This window comes from Schistocerca serialis, chromosome 3, assembly GCF_023864345.2.
Source record: "Schistocerca serialis cubense isolate TAMUIC-IGC-003099 chromosome 3, iqSchSeri2.2, whole genome shotgun sequence".
NCBI lineage: Eukaryota > Metazoa > Arthropoda > Insecta > Orthoptera > Acrididae > Schistocerca > Schistocerca serialis.
The window spans coordinates 75,314,669-75,327,999 of NC_064640.1; the positions used below are offsets into that span (position 1 = coordinate 75,314,669).

General features: G+C 37.6%; 1 protein-coding gene across 1 annotated transcript in view; it reads left to right on the forward strand.

The window, feature by feature from the left end:
• The window catches only part of LOC126470685 (dynein axonemal heavy chain 7-like), a 762,325-nt gene that overhangs the window by 588,526 nt on the left and 160,468 nt on the right, over positions 1 to 13,331 (forward strand). The window contains exons 25-26 of the mRNA XM_050098686.1: positions 11,446 to 11,561; positions 11,703 to 11,851. Coding sequence (XP_049954643.1) covers positions 11,446 to 11,561; positions 11,703 to 11,851 — 265 coding nt within the window. The remainder of the gene's footprint in view (positions 1 to 11,445; positions 11,562 to 11,702; positions 11,852 to 13,331) is intronic.

A 13,331-nucleotide genomic window follows, 5' to 3' on the forward strand; every position in this document is an offset into this window, starting at 1 on the left:
CAAGGCCGGAAGTCAGAAATTCCTGGAAGGTTTGGAGAGGGTGATTTTGAGGAAGAGGAGGTGGGTCCCGCTGTGACGGAGGACGGAACTGTTCCAGGCAGGGTTCGATTTGGATAGTGTCTTGGGGAGTTGGATCATTAGGAGTAGGATTAGGATCATTTTTCTTCATGGCAAAGTGATACTTCCAGCAGAGAGTACGAGTGTAGGACAGTAAATCTTTGACGAGGGCTGTTTGGTTGAATCTGGGAGTGGGGCTGAAGGTGACGCCTTTGGATAGGACAGAGGTTTCGGATTGGGAGAGAGGTTTGGAGGAAAGGTTAACTATTGAATTAGGGTGTTGTGGTTCCAGATTGTGTTGATTGGAATTTTGAGGTTTTGGAGGGAGTGGAGCTGGGAGTGGGAGGTTGAGTAGATGGGAGAGACTGGGTTTGTGTGCAATGAGAGGAGGTTGAGATTTGCTGGAAAGATTGTGAAGGGTGAGTGAGTTGCCTTTCCGGAGGTGGGAAACCAGGAGATTGGATAGTTTTTTGAGGTGAAGGGTGGCATGCTGTTCTAATTTGCGGTTGGTCTGTAGGAGGATGCTCTGAACAGCCGGTGTGGATGTGGGAGAGGAAAGATTGAGGACTTTTATTAAGGATAGGAGTTGACGGGTGTGTTCATTAGCTGAGTTGATGTGTAGGTGAAGGATTAGGTGGGTGAGGGCAATGGATTGTTCAGTTTGGGACTGGTATAGGGACTGATGGAAAGAAGGGTTGCAGCCAGAGATGGTAACTTTAAGTGTGAGGCCTTTGGGGGTAATGCCAAATGTCAGATAAGCCTGAGAAAATAAAATATGCGAGCGTAATATGGCTACGGTGAAGGCATGTTTGCAGAGGGAATGTAAATAAAACTTAATGGGGTCATTGTGGGGATGTTGTGAGGGTGACATGGTATTAGAAGGTGGAAAGTGTAACATGAGGTTGAAATGATAATGAAAATAACTGGAGATAGTAACTGGAGATCTGTTGTGAAAAAAGGCGAAAAAGTGTTGGATAAAGCTATGCTATGTTGATCCTGTGGTGAACTTGGGTTGGTAGACAACGATGTGCACAAAGGTTAGGTGGTTGTGTTGCCGCCAAAACACGTTAAAGAATGGAGAGATTCGGGAAAATTTCGAAAAAACAGCGTGTAAATGTATTAAAAAGAGTGGTTTTGTGGTGGCAGATTATGAAAATGAGGCTAACAATTGTCCCCCACAAGAAGAACCACAAAAGTGCCCCACTTGTGGCAGGATACTCTCCAGGACTGGACCAGACTCTGAATGTGGCTCTCCAGCAGGGATACGACTTCCTCAAATCCTGCCCTGAAATGAGATCCATCCTTCATGAAATCCTCCCCACTCCACCAAGAGTGTCTTTCTGCCGTCCACCTAACCTTCGTAACCTGTTAGTTCATCCCTATGAAATCCCCAAACCACCTTCCCTACCCTCTGGCTCCTATCCTTGTAACTGCCCCCAGTGTAAAACCTGTCCCATGCACCCTCCTACCACCACCTACTCCAGTCCTGTAACCCGGAAGGTGTACATGATCAAAGGCAGAGTCACGTGTGAAAGCACCCACGTGATTTACCAACTGACCTGCCTACACTGTGATGCATTCTATGTGGGAATGACCAGCAACAAACTGTCCATTCACATGAATGGACACAGGCAGACAGTGTTTGTTGTTAATAAGGATCACCCTGTGGCTAAACATGCCTTGGTGCACGGCCAGCACATCTTGGCACAGTGTTACACCGTCCGGGTTATCTGGATACTTCCCACCAACACCAACCTATCCGAACTCCGGAGATGGGAACTTGCTCTTCAATATATCCTCTCTTCCTGTTACCCACCAGGCCTCAATCTCCGCTAATTTCAAGTAGCCGCCACTCACACCTCACCTGTCATTCAACATCATCTTTGCCTCTGCACTTCCGCCTCGACTGACATCTCTGCCCAAACTCTTTGTCTTTAAATATGTCTGCTTGTGTCTATATATGTGTGGATGGATATGTGTGTGTGTGCGAGTGTATACCCATCCTTTTTTCCCCCTAAGGTAAGTCTTTCCGCTCCCGGGATTGGAATGACTCCTTACCCTCTCCCTTAAAACCCACTTCCTTTCGTCTTTCCCTCTCCTTCCCTCTTTCCTGATGAGGCAACAGTTTGATGTGAAAGCTTGAATTTTGTGTGTATGTTTTTGTTTGTTTGTGTGTCTATCGACGTGCCAGCACTTTCGTTTGGTAAGTCACATCATCTTAGTTTTTAGATATATTTTTCCATTGTGAAATGTTTCCCTCTATATATATATATATCTGTGTGTGTGTGTGTGTGTGTGTGTGTGTGTGTGTAACTATATGCCCAGAACCCAGTAGCTTAGCCTGTCAGTAGAGAATTGATGATAAATTATTTTAGTGATTCATAATGAAACAGCCGAACACCCAAAAAGATTTAATTCATATTTACCGTGATCTAAAAAGGCTACATACGTACATGATATATTATTTTCTTTGTTGCAAAATAAATGTTATTTTTATCTGTAATAACAAAATCATCATAAACTGTGATATAAATACATGGTGATTTTTTTCCACTGTGCAGAAACTCTAGCGACTGATCGATGAAAGAATACAGAACAAAAAAGTTCTAATGAGCTTATGTCATAAATGCATGGTTTCCATGCTAGAGACCATTTATTCGAACAAACATTGTTACAGAGACTGCAGTCTAATACACGCTGTACCATGCAGCCACAGTTACAGTATGTGTTGAAAATGGTTTCAATGTGCCTCAATGCATGTGTGTACATGCCATATCATGTTCTGCCTTGCATATTCACATCAGCCTGGCGGCATCCCAACAGTGTCTTGTGAACTGTGATTTTTCATTTTGTATCATACATAAGCTAATAATTTTATTAGAGTGCAGGAGCCATGTCAAAATATGGTTCATACAATTTCATTGATATAAAACTATGGTTAATAAGATGTTTTAAACATTAATGTAGCTTTTTGTGAAAAGATACCTTCGCATATTTACATAATAGGACAATTGATAAACTAAATCCTGCTCAAATATTCAGTTCATCATTCATGAATTCATCAGCTGAGTAGTAGCATTGCTGAAGTAGAGAATCATGCATCAGAATGTTCTTGGCTTTTAGTTTGTTGTAAATTCTCATTCCCTTATACCGGGGTGTTTGAGCATACAATGTTATACATTGAGCAGGCAGCATAAACTTTTCTTTATTTCTTGTGTTATAAGTGTGATCAAAGCAATTCTCCTTGTATAATTCTAAATTGCTACATAAAAAATTATAATATAATAGATAAATAGGGAGGACACTGTTAATAATTTCAGATTTTTAAGTTGTGGGTGACATGATTTTCTAGGATGTGCAGCATACGTTTCTAACAATTCTTTTCAATAATTTCAGTAGTCACATTAAGTTGCTTAAATTTCCCCAAAAAGCGATACTATATCTTATAACTGAATGGAAGTAGATATGGTATGCAATTTTCCTTGTGTCCAGGTCAGTGACATTAGCCAATATTTGCACTGCAAAAGCAAAGCTACATAAAATTTTTAATAGATATTCAACACGTTTATTCCAATTTAAATTCTTGTCCTGGTTTAATCCTAAAAATTTTGCAGAATCCACTTCTTCTAGATTTTGATTTATGTGATTTATTTTAATTTCGTGGGATGTTGACTGTTTTGTTCTGAACTGGATCACATGGACTTTTGGGATGTTTAGGGTTAATCAAGTGAGATGAAACCAAGTTTCTAAATAATATATTGTATTGATGATGCTGATAGGAACAGCTTGTGGTTCCTGTTCTTCTGTTAATGCAGTTGTGTCATCTGCAAATAAGACCAATGGGGCATTAATGTAAAACAGAAACAAAAAGGGCCTCGGGTAGAACCTTGAGGGACACATTGTATTACTGTCTTCCATTTGTAAAAGTAATTTGCAGTATTTGTAGAGACAACCACACTTTACTTTCTGTTACTCAGGTGCGAAGTAAGCCACTACAAAGCACTAACTCTAATTCCATACTTGACAAGTTTGTTGATAAGAAGGGCATGATTTACTGAGTCAAAAGCTTTTGTGAGATCACAAAAGGTCCCTGTGACTTTATTCATATTGTCTAATGATGTGTTAATCTTATTAACAAATTCATTTATTGCATGTGTAATGCTTTTTCCACATTGGAAGCCAAATTGAGTTTTCAAAATAATCTGATATTTTTCAATAAAATTTTGAATCTGGATGGTAGCAGTTTTTTCAAATACTTTTGACAGGACTGGGAGAAGAGATATGGGATAATAATTTCCCATATCCTGTCTTGACCCTTTGTTGAACAGCGGTCTTACTTCTGTGTACTTTAGCACCTCTGGGAAACATCAATGCTGGTAAGACTCGTTTATTATTGTAGATAATGAGTGTCCTATTATTTTACATACAAATTTGAGATTTTTTGGGGCTATCCCAGCCTAACCTGAAGAATTTTAGTTTTTCAGTGGTAATATAATGTTTTCTACTTCTGTCGCTGACACCGCTTTAAATTTTGTGAAGCATTCCAAGACTTTATCAAGTCTGAAAGTACATACTTTATTGTCATAATCTGCAACACTGACATTTGATTTCACTACATTAATGAATAATTCATTGAAGTATCTTAAATTTGAGTTGGATTCACAATAACCTTGTCTTCAAGCTTGATTTTACAACTTTCATGACTAGACACTGTAATACCTAATTCAGATTTCACAAATGACCACACTCCCTTTGATTTATTCTCATGTCTTCAAATTAAACTATTATCTGCCATTTACTTTGTTGCCTACACAACTTTCTTAAACATAATTTTGTGTCATCTAACATATTCATCAAAGTCAGTGCTTTTATTATATCTTAGTTCATTATGTAGCTGCCTTTTCTTAGCAATAGAGATTTTTTATATTTAGTGATCCATTTTAATTTTTTGTCACTTTATTAAGACAAGTTTTAGGTGGAAACATTTAAAAAAACTACTTAAGAATGCTTCATAATTGCAGTACTTGAAATATTTTTGTCAGAGTGCCAGTCTGTCTCATTCAGCTTGTCATGAAATGAAATGATGTTTTCCTGATTAAAGTTTCATTTTAAATAGACCTTTTTACAGTGAACTTCCTTACTTGATCTGGGTAACTCAATGAATAATGCTGAATGATCAGAAATTCCTAACTCTAAGCAAAATGTGTGTACATCTTTAAAAACATAATTCGTTAAAATATTGTCAATGCATATAGCTGACTGACCATTTTGCTCATTGATTCTGCAAAATTTAATTTGAAACTTTATTTTTTATTAAGTCAATGAATTTTGATGCTCTGCCGTTTTCACTCAACACATTGATATTGAAATTAGCAGAAATTACAATTTTCTTCATTTTTTTCTTTACTAAGGTGTTCTAGCAAAAACTGAAATTTACATATGAAATACTCAGTTGTGACTTTCCCTGGGATTCTATATATCAAAATTATAACAACGTTTAGGTTCTTGAATTTGACACAGCAACCCTCAAAAATACACTCGTCATTTAAACAGTTAGTCATGTCTTACATGGTAATTTAAATCTGAATGAATAAGTATGCATGAACCTCCACCTGATTTATTATTCCCACAAAATATGGTCGTTACCTTAAAGTTTTCAATTTTACTTGAGATTTTTATTGTACCTTCACTAAGCCAGGTGTTCATTTAAGCAAATTACTTTAACATTTTTAATCTTGGCCAAAAAATTTCAAGCTTATCTATTAAAGAGATTTTGTCACCAGAGTATTCAGTATTTAATACATTTTCATTGCAGTGCCTGACATATGTACACTCAGCTCCGTTTACAATTTTATGTTTACTATTGGTTGGAAGTCATTTAGATTCTTTAACATCCCCATCAGCACTTTTTAGTTTCCCTTGTTTCTTATGATTTGACAAGTATCAGCAAACATTCTGCTAAATGTTTTCAAACCCAATTTTTTAAGATGTAAACCATCTTTCCCCAGATATTTATTACTCAAGGATTTATTAGGATCTATAAATACAGCTCCTAACCTGTTGCAATGCTCTTTGATACAAGAATTTATTCTTGCTTGTATATTTCACTCACTGACCTTCTATATATTATGTCACTTATTACAATCCGAGAAGCTTTTTAGAGGTGTCTTGCCATTTGAATCATGTTTCTAGTATGGACAATTTCTTCCTCACTACAGCTTCAAAAAGAATTCATCCCCACATGTAGGAAAACAGATTTGTAGTTCCAGCTGGATTCACCTCTTGAAGTTTCTTCCAAGCTTAATAAGCTATTCAGATGTTATTCATTTCTTGAGACTTGATTCCTGGACAAACATCAATTTTTGTGTTTGGTACTACTTCAATGTTTTTCAGCAATCGGGCTCCATTAGTGAGGAACTCTTCTTTGAGAGGATTCGTATCACTACTGAGCTGCTTGTAAACTCTTTATTGTATGTCACTTTTTCCATTTATATTTATTCCCTAATTAAGCTCTTCAGCTTGTTCCAAAAGCATTACACATTCTTTTGAGGATTTCAGAAGTGTATCACTCCAGCCATTTTTGCTGCTTTGACCATTATTAATGTTTCTCTCATTTTCTTGTGTATGCTCTTCAACAACTGGTGTTTTGATGCTACTACAATTTTCTTGACGCTTCAGGTCTGTATTTTCTTCTCTCAGTAGTCATAATTCACTTTCCAGAGTGTCTATATCACTTAGCAGCACTTTTATCAAAAGCAAGGTAATTTACTCTCCTCAAGAGTTCCTTGAATATATGATAAATGACCCATTTTCCTTATGAGAATGAACTATAAATTAACTGCAAACTGTACATATGCCACACTGTGGAACTATCTAATTTCTGTTTCGTGTGCTTATTGTTAAATATCTGTTTGATTATTTATTTGTCATTCACTGAACTATGTAGTTCATTTATCTTGTAATTAATCTATTAGGAAACTTCTTGTTGTTACTGACATTTGCAAAAATATGTATTGTATCCATCTTGGATTATTATATTGTAGTTAATAACATTTGTCATGTAGATGTTTATATTATTATTATTGTTATTATTATTATGTCAACACTGATGACAACAACTGCATGGTCGGCCGCTGTGGTCAAGCAGTTCTAGGTGCTTCAGTCCAGAACTGTGCTGCTGCTATGGTCACAGTTTCAAATCCTGCCTCAGGCATGGATGTGTGTGATATCCTTAGGTTAGTTAGATTTGAGTAATTCTAAGTCTACAGGACTCATGACCTCCGATGTTAAGTCCCATAGTGCTTAGAGCCATTTGAACCATTTGAACAATTGCATGTAAATATGCTCAACAGTGGAATAAAACATTTGTTTGTTTATAATTTCATCTTTTGACTTCACTGCCAATGATAAACACTTGTTTTCTTGTTCTAAACAGTTGGCATATGACCATTGTATATTGTCGCTAATGAATTTTGAACATACTCTGGCGCATTTTTCATGTAACACTAAGTTGCATTTAACACACAGAATTCCTTTAACTACATGTTTTTGACACTTCTTACAAGATTTCACTGTATATTTTATTCTTTTTTGGGAGCGACATGACTCTGCACTCGACACCCCACACCATATTGAATTACTGTCAAAGGCAGCATGAATACATTGCTCCATTGTCTCCACATCTGGAATGGGCTCTGCATACACAGTACTTTTTAGATAGCCCCATAACCCGAAATTACATGGGTTGAGATTCGGTGAATGAGCAGGCCATGCAATTGGATCCCCTCATCTCATCTACTGATCAGGGAAGACATGACTGGGATGCATCCGGACATTATGGATGAATTGGGCTGGAGCACCATAATTTAACAGCTACATAACCCTTTGTATCATCAATGGCACTTCATCCATCAGGGGAGGCAAAGTCACCCATGATTAACGCTGTTAGTTCCAACCTGTTAGGCAATATGGAAGGAAGACAGGTCCAAAAATATAGTTGACAGTTATCCCAGCTCATACATTCTGGCTGCACTGATGCTCATAACTCATTGTCAGCATACCATGGGGGTTCTGTATACTATCACACAGATGACTGTCATGAAAGTTGAAGATAAAAACTCCATGTTAAGGTGGTCTCATCTGTGAATTGCATGGATGACACAAATTGTGGAACTGTGGCCCCACACATAATGCCACCCCAAAACAGCAGAGAACCTTCGCCATGCTGTACACACTGGACAGTGTGCCTAAGGCTTTCAACCTTACTGGGTTGCCTCCAAACACATGTCCGATGATTGTGTGGTTGAAGGCATATGCAACACTCATTGGTGAAGAGAACATTATGGCAATCCTGAGCAGTTCATTCGGCATATTGTTGAGTCCATCTGTACCACACTGCATGGTTTTGTGGTTGCAAAGATGGACCTGTCCATGGATGTAAGGAGTGAAGTTGGACATCATGCAGCCTATTGCACACAATTTGAGTCATAACATGACATCCTGTGGCTGCATGAAAAGTACTATTCAACATGGTGCCAGTGTTCCTCTGAGCCATAATCTGTAGGTAGCGGTCATCCACTGCAGTAGTAGCCCTTGGGCAACCTGAATGAGGCATGTCATCGACAGTTCCTGTGTCTCTGTATCTCCTCCATGCTCGAACAACATCGCTTTTGTTCACTCCAATATGCCTGGACACTTCCCTTGTTGAGAGCCCTTCCTGGCACAAAATAACAATGTGGATGTGATCAAAGTGTGGTACTGATCATCTAGGCATGGTTGAACTACAGACAACACAAGCCATGTACCTCCTTCCTGGCAGAATGACAGTAATTGATCAGCTGTCAGACCCCCCCCCCCCCCATTTAATAGGTGCTGCTCATGCATGGTTGTTTACATCTTTGGGCGGGTGTAGTGACATCTCTCAACAGCCAAAGAGACTGTTTCTGTGATACAATATCCTCAGTCAATGTCTTTTTTCAGGAGTTCTGGGAACCGATACAATGCAAAACTTTTTATGATGTGTGTAGTTTGTTTCTGGTTAGTGTTTCACTAAAAGTTTGGCCTTTTTTAATGTTTCTGTTATCTCCACTCTTTGTACCCTATCTGCCAGCTATGCTTGAAACCAGTTTTTAGCCACATCTAAATGTGCAACAGCATCAAAAGCCTTTAAAAAATCTACAAATATGCCTACAACATCCTCATCCTTGTCAAGAGCCTCAATTACCACTTTTATGAATGTACCTATGGCTCATTCTGTACTTCTACAACTTCGGAACCCAATATGGGATTCATTTGGATGGTTATGTTTATTCAAGTAATTCATTAATCTGTATTTCATAACTGAGTCTATTATTTTTGAGAATGATGATAGCAGAGAAATGGGTCAATCATCTTGTATGTCTTCTGCTTTACCTTTTGATCAGGCCAACCAAATAAGCCACTTGTCCTAAAACAGATGCTTGACTGGAGGAGGTCTGATAGTGGTCACTACAGGCACTGACAGAAATTTACTAAGCAGCTATGTGAGGCACTAGATATGTTCAAAAGTGCTGTTAAATGCAAACCCCTAGTATGCTACCTTTTTATATTCATCACATTAGGAATGTTGGTGTACATTAAAACTATTTACCAATATCATAAGAAAATTCATACATCATGTCTCCCATATGCATCTTCATGATACGGTATGTTGTATTGAAAGTGAGCAGTGTATCATTTGGCTCTCTTTTTAGTTTTAAACACATTTTATTAAATATTAGTGAAATTTTCATGATGTGTTCATAATGTTCTCATTTGGATACCAATAGTCCAGTCACACCTTTCGTTAAGAAATTATAAGGTCAGTGGCATGATTCTACCTACAATTTTAATTAGAACATCTCCTTCCAGATATTCAGTATCTTTTGATGTCTTGGGGCGTCTCAGAAATTTGACATCCTTAAATTGGAGCATGTGACCTACTTGTTTTTAACTCATAGTTGTATTCACTGCATTGTATTGACTTACAAAAATTTGCCAATCTTGACTCTTATGAGCCATCATCAGAGCTAAAAGAAATGCAGAAAAGGCAAAACACAATGTTACTATTATATAGAAAAATTAACCGCTACAAAATAAAGAGATATATAAAAATATACTCAGTATCTTGTTATAAAAGTAGCAAGTCAAACAATCACATAGAACCTATATCAGTCACCTGACATCAACTGTAATGACTGCTCATGCAGCATCCCTATAAAATGGAACAGTAACGTTTGTAAATGGTACATGATCATGCCTTGCTTAAATGTGGGGAAATTACAATTTTTTATGTTTAAAAAACTGTAACATAATCATTAAGTTTCATTTTTTGAAGTACACTAATCAACTACAGTTTTCAGTATTTAAAGAAACTAAGCTAAATGATTACTGGCATCATGGGTCCACTTTTCCCAAAAATGGAATGATTATGGCTGTTCAGTGCTTTAATTAGAGAGTATATAAAACTGCAGAAGGACCCAAGCATAAGTAAAACCATAGTAAACAGAGATACAAGTATTTTGCCAGCAAAGGGTAGTAAAATGTGAATGTATAATTGAATGACAGAGGATCGTCTCTGCCATGTCCTGTACAGCTGCAGAGCATACAGACAGGTGGGAGCTGTCACATCAGCTCTTGGGTGTCATGTAAAGCATATAATTAACAAGGCACTACCTCATATGGTCTGGGGACACATAGAGCACATGACATCATAAAGAAGCCTACTCTTCAAAAATTTTGAAATAAAAATTTTGGCTAAATTTACTTCGTTCATTTAAAATCCATTTTGAATGTAGTGTTTTGATATTGAAATCCTCTGTTTCCTCCTGGGTATTGAGCAATCTTCCTTTCCTGTTTTGTGCCTTGTTAACTACAGAGTGATATGCATGTCAAAACATGATTTTCTCCTTATTTTCTGTATATGTAAGCAAGGCACCTTCATGAAACCTCTATGAATGTAATTGATCCATTTTATAAGTACAACACATGAGCAGACATGGCAATGACTGAGATGGGATTACATGACTATCCAATGAGTTAATTTTGTAACAAAGTACTTGGTATATTTCTGTTTTTCTCCTTACGTTGCACTTTTTAAAATTTTTACTTTTAATTTAAACTCTGCACTTAACATTTTTTGATAAAAGGTGGTTTCAATCTAAAAATGAATCTCTGAAGTTGTTTATTAGTTTTACTCTATGCATATACTGACCAGAAATCTAAACAATACTGTTGTTGGAGATTTAATAGTACCATTGTTTCCGTTCTCATAATATTTTAGTGTCCCATATTATGTTCTGTAGAAATACTTCTTCAAATACTAAAACCTTTTGACTCCTTTGCAGTCTGGCATTTGTGTCGCATGAAGAGCATTTAAAATATATTCGAGAGTCCTTTACATATAACCTGTACACTAAGGTCTGCCGCTCATTGTTTGCGAAAGATAAACTGCTGTTCTCATTCCTGATCTGTACAACAATTATGATGTGAGTAGAAATTTGTACTTAGATTTTATGATCTCACTTACATCTAAATGTAGAATAAAATACATTTTAAAACTTTTTCTCCTTCTATATTTTCCACTATAGGGTAATTGTGGCCTTATATTGTCGTTTTATGTACTACAGGTCTAACAATCAGCTTTATCCTGAAGAATTAGCTCTTTTGCTCTCTTCAGGGGGCTGTGAGAACGAAATGTTGAATCCATGTGAGGAATGGCTTCCACAAGAGCTATGGCAAAAGATTTGTTTCATAAGCCAAGCACCGTATTTTGCAGGTATTGCCTTTTTTCTATTACTGTTTATCTGTGAGCAATCAATTTTAGAGAGAGAATCTTTCAGTTTAATACTAGATATTGGGCTAGGATCAGTGTTAGTGTCGAGGTAATAAGGGAGCTGTACAGTCCACCTAAGCAGAGCCCCGTGCATTTTAATACAACTGAACAGTGGTAAGTATCATAGAGATTGCTCACTAGCAAATGTTTCAGTATCACCTTTTAACTATTTCAGCACATAGCTAGCAATGAAGTTGGGTGTCTTCTATGAATATTTCTACCATTCTCATGAGCCAGGCAGTTAATCAAAGCTCTCAAATTTCTCCCACACACCATACTCCACCAGTAGTTACTGCTGAAGCATGTTTGCAACTTATGGTAATAGACAACTGATGACAGTGAGCAAGCACAATCAAGGAGTCCAGGTGTACCAAACTCAAATTAAGTTATGGTTGGATGACTTTCTGAAGATATTCATGATATGGCACCACCCAAAGGATACACACAATAAATGATAAGGATGCATAATGTAATATTCACTATGTGATATGTGTTAGACAAGTTATGAATTCCACCAAAACTGTTATGAGACATATCTGAAAACTTTGAAAGCCTGCTGAGTAGCATGAAACTTGACATTTGCTGGTAGGCCGAGCCATTGTATCTGGGAGAGCTCATGGAGCTTACTGGTAGTGCCATGCATCATTCTCTTGACCAGTCAGAGCTCACAAACACTCTTTAATTTCCACCGCACCAGACACAGTGGTGTATTCACCTTGCTAACATTTCACTTGTAACAATACACTGTTGTTCTTGACTTCTGCTTCACTATGTGTCAAGTTTTCTCTCTCTGGATTACTCGTTGGACTTATTTATCTGTAACATGATCTCCACTTATCTATTTGCTCATTGTTTGTCTCTATGTCCACACTTAGCAATCCACTGTTGATGGCCCCAGGTTGGTTGGCCCAGTCTCAGCAGTTCCATTTTAGTCACAGCTGAGCTTCTGTTGAATCCCATGACAACAACTGGGGGGGGGGGGGGGGGGTAATAGATTAGCAGTGTATCATGGATGCAAAATTTGTGAAACTCCTGGAACTATTGACCACGGGAGTTTGTAAACAACTCGAGTGTGACTATATTTGGCAGATGCAGCAAGATAGGGATGAGTTGCATCATTATGTGGAAAGAGTTAAGACGGCCTGTTTGGCCTTGTTAGTCAACTTGCCAGAAAAGGAGTTAGTTGCAGTTGTCCTGAGGGGAATGTGCGCAGCGGATAAGTCACATTTTGTTTTTTATGGACATCCCTCCACTTGGGAAGAACTTCATGCTGCCGTTGAAGCGATATCTGCATTGCCACTCTTGGACAATAGACACCATGAAGTTAAAATTCAGCCCATTGGTGTTACTGAGGGGAACTCTGGATTACCAACATAAGCTGAGTCTGTTAAAGGGGAATTGTGGTGTTGTTTCAGGTGTGGTC